Source organism: Mirounga angustirostris, unplaced genomic scaffold (assembly GCF_029215605.1).
Source record: "Mirounga angustirostris isolate CCGP_5_RB_7025 unplaced genomic scaffold, mMirAng1.0.hap1 SCAF_5, whole genome shotgun sequence".
Lineage (NCBI taxonomy): Eukaryota > Metazoa > Chordata > Mammalia > Carnivora > Phocidae > Mirounga > Mirounga angustirostris.
Window position 1 is genome coordinate 59,273,600 of NW_026991713.1, and position 9,152 is coordinate 59,282,751.

Below are 9,152 nucleotides of genomic sequence, written 5' to 3' on the forward strand. Positions count from 1 at the left end.
CCCAAAGTTTGTTCTTGGATTCCATCTCCTGCTCTCAGAAATTAATCATTAACAAGTGGGAATACTACCCAATTTTCTATGTGTTTCTATTTACTGACCACCTACTATGTGCTAAATATTTACAGGTCATTTGTATATACTTCCTTTAACCCTCATTCCAGTGTGATAGGGATTTTTTTCTTTTCATACATAATTTTACCTAAATAAATATGCGGTTTTATTGTGGATACCTCCCTGCCCCTGACATTAGCACCCACCCTTCATCCTGTGCCAACCCCCGGGTAAACCAGTTTAACAACCCAGTATGGCCTTTCTTAATTTTCTCCCTATTTATACAATCCTATTCAGATAGAGAGGGGAAAAAAGAAAGAGCTAGAGAGACAGGTTTTTGATCATCATTTGTGTTAGAAAATTGAGATAATATTGTACTCTTCTTGCCATATTGCTTTTCTCATTCAACCTTACCTGCTGAAAGTCCTCCAAGTCATCTGGTAGAACACTAAAGCACTTCTTTTTAATGGCCACATAATAGCCCATGATATGGCCAATTCATTCAGCCTTTTTCTCACTAATGGACATTTGCTTTGTTCTCAATTCCTGGCCTATCCTTTGTTCTCTATTCCTGCCATATTGGTACTTTCATTTTTACAAAAGCGGAACTGCTAGATCAAAAAGTATATATATTTTTATTTTAAAAATACGTTGCCAGGGGCGCCTGGGTGGCTGAGTTGGTTAAGCGACTGCCTTCGGCTCAGGTCATGATCCTGGAGTCCCGGGATCGAGTCCCGCATCGGGCTCCCTGCTCGGCAGGGACTCTGCTTCTCCCTCTGACCCTCCTCCCTCTCATGCTCTCTGTCTCTCATTCTCTCTGTCTCAAATAAATAAATAAAATCTTTAAAAAAAAAAAATACGTTGCCAAAGACTTGAGCAGATCTTTACAATAACAAATACACAAATGGCCGATAAGCAAATGAAAAGATGTTCAATGAGATTAGTCGTCAGGGAAAAGCAAATTAAAACAAGATACCATCATATACCCATGAGAATGGCTAAAAATTAAGTCTGATAATAGTAAGTGCTGATAAAAATGGGGAACAACTGGAATACTAATATATTGCTGACAAGAAGAGAAAATGGAACAATGACTTTGGGAAAAAGTTTGGCAGTTTCCTATAAAATTAAACACACACATACCATTTGATTTAGCAATTCAACTTCTAAATTATTTACCCAAGTGAAATGAAAAATACATTCCCACAATGATTTGTACTCAAACGTGTATAGCATCTTGTGCATAATGGCCAAAAATATGCATAAGGGAGACACAACCCAAATGTCCATTAACAGGTAAATGGAGAAATTGTATCCATACAATGGAATAGTACTCAACAAAAATAGGAAATGAGGGTGCCTGGGTGGTTCAGTTGGTTAAGTGACTGCCTTTGGCCCGGGTCATGATCCCTGAGTCCCAGGATCGATTCCCCCATCAGGCTCCCTGCTCAGCGGGGAGTCTGCTTCTCTCTCTGACCCTACCCCTCTTGTGGTCTCTCTCTCTCTCTCTCAAAGAAATAAATAAAATCTCGGGCGCCTGGGTGGCTCAGTTGGTTAAGCGACTGCCTTCGGCTCAGGTCATGATCCTGGAGTCCCTGGATCGAGTCCCTGCTCGGCAGGGAGCCTGCTTCTCCCTCTGACCCTCCCCCCTCTCATGTGCTCTCTCTCTCATTCTCTCTGTCTCAAATAAATAAATAAAATCTTTAAGGGACGCCTGGGTGGCTCAGTCGGTTAAGCGTCTGCCTTCAGCTCAGGTCATGATCCCAGGGTCCTGGGATCGAGTCCCGCATCGGGCTCCCTGCTCCGCGGGGAGCCTGCTTCTCCCTCTGCCTCTGCCTCTCTCTCTCTATCTCTCATGAATAAATAAATAAAAAATCTTTAAAAAGAAATAAATAAAATCTTTTTAAAAACATAGGAATTGAATTGTAGTTACATGAAACAGCATAGATAAATCTCAAAAACATTATACTGAGTGAAAGAAGCCAGACATAAAGGAATGCATACTGTATAAATTCTAATTATATGAACCTCTAGAAAAGAGAAGAAAATTCTAATCTAGAAAGTACATTAATGGTTGCCTATGGGAAGTGGGAAGCCTGCTTCTCCCTCTCCCACTCCCCCTGCTTGTGTTCCCTCTCTCACTGTGTCTCTCTCTGTCAAATAAATAAATAAAATCTCTAAAAAAAAAAAAAAAAAATGGTTGCCGAGGACCAGAGGTTGGGGAGGCAGGGATTGACTGGGGAAAAAAAGGCTCAGAGAACATTTGGAGGTGATGAAAATTTTCTTTTTTTTTTTTTTTAAGATTTTATTTATTTATTCATGAGAGACAGAGAGAGAGAGGCAGAGGGAGAAGCAGGCTCCCTGCTCAGCAGGGAGCCCGATGTGGAGCTCGATCCCAGGACCCCAGGATCATGACCTGAGCTGAAGGCAGACGCTTAACTGCCTGAGCCACCCAGGCACCCAAAGGTAATTTTCTATACTGTAACTGTGGTGGTTGTTACATAGGTGTATATATTTGTCAAATTTTTTAAAATGGGGAAAAAGTGTTTCCATATTATCTTCCCCAAAAGGCCTTATCTAAATTAACTCATGGAGAAACCAAAGCTAGGAGCTGTTAAGATACTTGCACATGATCAAAAACTAGTAAGGGATAGTACCAGAATGAGAACATGGAGCCCATGATTTTCCCCTCTGTACTACATGACTTCTGAACCTGTCTAGCTCTATGTGACTTCAGTTACTGGGAGGGCCTTTCTACAACTCCTTCTTGCAACCCAGTTCCCACAGGTTTTAGCTCAGGTTTGCTTTCAGCCACTCACACAATGTCACTACATAAGTCTTATCCTCTTAAAGGTAAGAATCAGAAGAGAATGGAATTAACATTTGTTGGCCTCTAAGCTTACTATATGCTCAACATTAAGCTAGATGTTTTCCATGCATTATCTCATTTAATTCTCACAAATACCTCACATAGGAAATCTTATTTCCCCATTTTACAGATAAAGAAACTGGGATTCTTGTCTAAAGTCATACATCTGGTAAGTGTTAAAGCTGAGATTTGAGGTCTGTCTGATTCAGAGCCTATCTACCTTACAGTGCACAACACCTCAGTGTCTCTATTATCCTTCTTGCCCTAAATGAGCCATACCATACACCCTGGGCTCCCAACTTTACCAATGCAGCACCCAGCAGTTTCTTAAAATCCCCTTTGGACTCCAACCTTTCCTAGTGAGAGGCTGCTTTATATGCATCCAGCATTCTTTTAACCACCCCCACCAGTGCCTACCTTCTTCCTCACCACTACTCTCAACTCCAAGATTAATAACTTCTGACCTGACCCTCTTTCAGATTTTACAGTTTTCCATGGCCCCACTTCTCTCTTCATTGTGTGTTGAGTGGCTTGGATTAGCCCCTTTGGGTAGACACAGGGCGCCCAAAGCAGGGTTTCATATTCTTGCATCACTGAAGAAATACTGATACCATCACAAACGTGGATTGCTCAGATGGCTCACATTTGTGTTATTTCTTAAATTCATAAATAATACATGCTAACTGCAGAAAAATTAGAAAATACAAACAGGCATAATTTTAATTAGTTTTTAAAACCTCTCAAAATCCCACCCATCAGAAGTTCAAATTTTATTTATATGCATGTTTATCCAAGTAAATATATGCTATATTAGGGACATCTAATGTCTTACTGTATTATAATTTGCTTTTACATTAAAGAACATGTGAAGACCATTTTTCCTTTTTTTTTTTTTTTAAAGATTTTATTTATTCATTTGACAGAGATAGACACAGCGAGAGGGAACACAAGCAGGGGGAGTGGGAGAGGGAGAAGCAGGCTTCCCACTGAGCAGAGAGCCCGATGCGGGGCTCGATCCCAGGACCCTGGGACCATGACCTGAGCCGAAGGCAGACGCTTAATGACTGAGCCACCCAGGCGCCCCTGAACATTTTTCTATGCCGATTAACATAAATATATATTAACATCTTTCACAGCTGTATATTCATTTATAGGCATGTACTCTGAACTTTTAACCAAATCTTTATATATTGGATACATCAATTATCAACTTGTCGCTATTTTTTTTAAGATTTATTTATTTATTCAAGAGAGAGAGAATGTGTGTGGGCGCGCGTGCGTGCACGTGCACGGGTGCGGGGAGGGGCAGAGGGGGCGAATCCCCAAGCCAACTCCCTGCTGAGGTTGGAACCAAAGCCGGGCTCAATCCCAGGACCCATGAAATCATGACCTGAGCCAAAATGAAGAGTCGGACGCCCAACCGACGACGCCACTCAGGTACCCCTCAACTTGTCACTATCTTAATGCAACAGAATACACTCTTTTCTTTTAAGAGTACATTCTTTTTTTTTTTTTTTTTTAAGATTTTATTCATTTATTTGACAGAGAGCTAGAGAGAGCACAAGTACGCAGAGAGGCAGGCAGAGGGAGAAGGAGAAGCAGGCTCCCGGCTAAGCAGGGAGCCCGACAAGGGGCTCGATCCCAGGACCCCAGGATCATGAACTGAGCCGAAGGCAGACGCTTAACCGACTGAGTCACCCAGGCACCCCAAGAGTACATTCTTTTACATATCTTTGCACTTCTGATTATTTCCTTAAGAATAATTTCTACGGGGGCGCCTGGGTGGCTCAGTCGTTAAGCGTCTGCCTTCGGCTCAGGTCATGATTCCAGGTCCTGGGATCGAGCCCCACATCGGGCTCCCTGCTCAGCGTTCCCGCTTCTCCCTCTCCCACTCCCTCTGCTTGTGTTCCCTCTCTCGCTGTGTCTCTCTGTCAAATAAATAAATAAAATCTTTTTTAAAAAGAAGAAAAATTTCTAGGGAAAAAAGAAAGAATAATTTCTAGAAGTAAAATTGATACATTAAAAAGTATGTGTTTTTAAGACTTTTGAAACACATTATCAATTTGCCCTTCAAAAACATTATACCAAATAATTCTTACAGTTGGTTTACATTTACAAAAATAGTTCCTGCTCATTATTTAAAACTCAAATAAAGGGGCGCCTGAGTGTCTCAGTCGTTAAGCGTCTGCCTTTGGCTCAGGTCATGATCCCAGGGTCCTGGGATCGAGCCCCACGTCGGGCTCCCTGCTCCGCGGGAAGCCTGCTTCTCCCTCTCCCCCTCCCTCTGCTTGTGTTCCCTCTTTCACTGTGTCTCTCTCTCTGTCAAATAAATAAATAAAATCTTTAAAAAAAAAAAAAACAAATAAAAATACCATCTATATAGTATTGCTACCAAATATTACAACCAGACAAATAACAAATCAGACAAAACCAAATTGAAGAATATTCTGAAAAATAACTAGTTTGGACTCTTCAAAAAGGTCAGTGTCATGGAAGACCAAAAAAAAGGCTGGGAACTATTCTAAAGACTACAGAGACATGACAATGTATTCAATGTATTATCCATGAGAATGTGAACATGGGCTATACATTAAAACTAATAATATTGTAACAATGTTACATTTTCTGAGTGAAATAATTGCTTTAGGGTTATGTAAGAAAATATTCTTGTTCTTAGATATATGCTAAAGTATTTAGGAAGGGAAATGTCATAATATCTGCAACTAACTCAAATGGTTCAGAAAAAAAATAAAGATAAGCAAACATGGCAAAATACTAATGATTAGGAACTCCAGGAGAAGAGTAGAAGAATATTCATTGTAATACTCCTGAAATTTTTCAGTAGATTTGTAATAAAATATTGGGGAATCATACTTAAAATACGTGAATACTTAATAATATTTAAAATGTATAGTTTAGGGGCGCCTGGCTGGCTCAGTCGTTGAGCATCTGCCTTTGGCTCAGGTCGTGATCCCAGGGTCCTGGGATAGAGCCCCACATCAGGCTCCCTGCTCCGTGGGAAGCCTGCTTCTTCCTCTCCCACTCCCCCTGCTTGTGTTCCCTCTCCCGTTGTCTCTCTCTCTCTCTGTCAAATCAATAAATAAAAATCTTTTTTTAAAAAGTATAGTTTAATAAATTAAAGCTGATCATAATTCACCCCAAAGGTAGTTATTTCTAACAGTTTCATGTATAATGTTCCAAATCTTTCCTATGTACATACTATGTGTATAAGCCTACGTATCCTTTTAAATGAAATATAATTATATCAGACACTATTGTGTAACTTGCAACATAAATGAACATCTACTAGGGGCATCTGGGTGGCTCAGTTGGTTAAGCATCCGACTCTTGATTTCAGCTCAAGTCATAATCTCAGGGTCGTGAGATGGAGTCCCACATTGGGCTCCTGCTCGAGATGCTCTCTCTCCCTCTTCCTCTGCCCCTCCCCCCACTCGTGTGCTAAATACATAAATAGAATCTTTTTTAAAAAATGAACATCTACAAAAGAAGGAATAACCTCTGAAGAATAATGCCTACACTGGGGACCTGGGCTGGGAGAGCTCACCCGAAATTCCATGACATCCACAAATGACTGGTAGTAGTTGGTGAGAAATCTAATTATCTCAGATTTTTCTCGATGTACTGGTCCTAAATGTTGCTGAGAGAAACACAAAACAAAAATTTTAAAACACAAAATAAGAAGACAATTGATCAAAGTAACCCAAGAAGAATAGGAGTTATACCTAAAACATTCTTTTTTTTTTTTTTTAAGATTTTATTTATTTATTTGACAGAGAGAGAGCACAAGCAGAGGAAATGGCAGAGGGAGAGGGAGAAGCAGGCTCCCCGCTGAGCAGGGAGCCTGATGCAGGGCTCAATCCCAGGACCTGGGATCAAGACCCGAGTGAAAAGCAGACACTCAACCGACTGAGCCACCCAAGCACCCCTACCTAAAACGTCTTGAAGAGGCTTGAAATACACTGGCAAAGTTGGAAAATATCCAATACTTTGAAGGTCTTAAACAGTGGAGATTCTCTAGAAAGAATGATGCATGTGATCCTGACTAGATACAGAATGCTAAATGAGAGGAAATTTCAAGGTCCCTTTCAATCAAGGAAGCTTACCATTTATATTAAAGTCAAAAGAGGCAGAGTGAGAAGATGCTACAGGTACAATGGTAAGAAATCTAGGGCTAACATTTAATAGGGGAGAAGTAAGGGATAGTTCATGAGATGCATAACTAAGATAATTAGCAAGGAAACACTAAGTTGGAAATAGGAACAGCAGAAAATATATTCACCCTGCTGGGTTGATCAAACTGTCTTCCTCTACAAGGACAAGGTGTTATCGTGAATCTTGCAATGGAGAAAGAGGCAATGCTTTATTCTAACCTACCCTGAGAGAATCCCATCTTATCTCAGAATTCTCAAGACTACAAGAACCTGAAGCTCTGTGATTGAGCGCAGGAAAACTAAAAGAAGGCTACTCCATCCCTTGCCAACTTCAAAGAAAGGCAGTCAAAAGAGGACAGTTTAAGCCACCCAAGTGTAAAGTTATTTCAGAGAAAGGGGCAGAGGGCACCATGTTCTCACCGTGCTGTTTCGGACATCTATGTTGGGAAATTTCTTGTTGATGTACTTGAGAGAAGATTCCATGGACTTTTCCAGTAAGAAAGGTGGCTTGGATTTGGGGTCTGAACAAGTCTGCACCAATAAAACACACTGTATTTTAACCCTTTCTCCCATCCCTCCAAACATACTTCTTCCTGCTGCATTCATTTACACACGGTCTCTCTTATGGAAAGGGAATCTGGGAATTAATTACAAAAGCATAACAGCAGATGAGAAACAAGCTTCAGGGCATGAAGCCAACTATCAGTAGAGCTGAACAACCTGGGTATCTTGTCTTACCAAGAGGAGTTCAGTGTCTGCTCAGCCCCAGTACAAAGAGGAAGCTCTCTCCCCACCCCTCAGCTGAAGCCGGAAGGAGTGAGAAAAGCAGCTGCTTGGGGGTTAGATTTCATGGGTGAGTGTGTCACAATGTCCATATGTAAGTATCTCATCCCAAAGGGTGTTTGTGGGGGACATGGGGTCAGAGAAACCATGTTTTATTACATTTTGTTTTATTACAAAATGCGCAAAAGTTCCCTCTCCCTATTTTCTCTTTCAGAAACTCCCCACACTTGCCCATCTTTATCTCTTCACTTCCCTAGGCCCAGCCCTTCACCCCCTAGCCTGATCTTGTCCCCAGCATCTCTCAATTCCACAGTTCCTATCCTAAGCACACACACACAACTACAGCATGAACTCTCAGACACTGAGTACCTCAGAAGGCATCTACCCATATTTTATTGAAATATCATATCTACTTTTTCCTTGGAAGGAAGTACTTCCATGGAAAAGTTTTTGCCATAGACCCCACTTTGTATATATTCAGAGTATGGGGGATCAGCAATAAACAATGAGACCCAGAATTCTAGACCCCAGACCTTTATTCAAGTGACTCAGAACAAAATTATTTCCTACCCCCATATACCCAGCAGAAAGCAGACACTCTCACTGGAGCAAGATTCATACCTAGAAAAAGCCTCCCCTTCTGCCTCCCGGCACTGGCTGGCCTATGTAATCCGAGTGACTGAAGGCCAGTTAAAACCAGCGGGGAAAGAAGAGGGAGTCTAACCCCTGGAACTGCCGGCCTCAGGGTCCCCTGTCCTACTCTTGCTGGAATAAGTGGTACAAGTCCAGTTGCTCATGCTTACCTTCTTGATGTTATACATGCGGATGAGAACCCCCTGACCTCGATCATTCAGGATAGTGAGCTTCTCGGCTAATTTATGCTGGTAGGCAGAGGTCAAAGACATGATGGCCACCGAGAGAGCGGAGTATCCGGACAGCAATGTCTAATCTCCCCAAACACTTTCAGCTTGGGTGGTGACACCCCCTGGGCGGAGGGACCCAGCCTGGTTGGTGCGCTGGTCTTCCTGTTGCCTCTACAATTGGCTCATGGGTGAAAGCAATCATTACGGCTCACAGACCTTCAGAATTTTCTTGTGCTTCCTCTTGCACACTCAGCAGGAGACATTTCCTCTTTTTAGCGGTGCAGCACTTTTGGTAAGACTGCAAAGCGGGTGGAGGCAGGGGAGAGGGACAGGCTCTCAAGTCTCTTCCACAGTCTGGTACCAACCTTTTTGGCCTTAACCCTTCACTAGTGTCCTATAAAAAGCTCAACACTA

At 41.8% G+C, this 9,152-nt stretch overlaps 1 protein-coding gene across 3 annotated transcripts in view; it reads right to left on the reverse strand.

Moving 5' to 3' along the window:
* NCKAP1L (NCK associated protein 1 like) overlaps window positions 1-8,951 on the reverse strand; it is a 41,272-nt gene extending 32,321 nt beyond the window's left edge. Inside the window, exons 1-3 of one of the 3 annotated variants that reach the window (XM_045873272.3) lie at window positions 8,679-8,951; window positions 7,513-7,623; window positions 6,486-6,578 (exon numbers count right to left, since the gene is read on the reverse strand). In XM_045873272.3, coding sequence (XP_045729228.1) covers window positions 6,486-6,578; window positions 7,513-7,623; window positions 8,679-8,780 — 306 coding nt within the window. In that variant the 5' untranslated portion in view covers window positions 8,781-8,951. The remainder of the gene's footprint in view (window positions 1-6,485; window positions 6,579-7,512; window positions 7,624-8,678) is intronic. The other 2 variants (XM_045873271.3, XM_045873270.3) reach the window with 2 other exon arrangements.
* Between the last annotated feature and the right edge of the window lie 201 nt (window positions 8,952-9,152).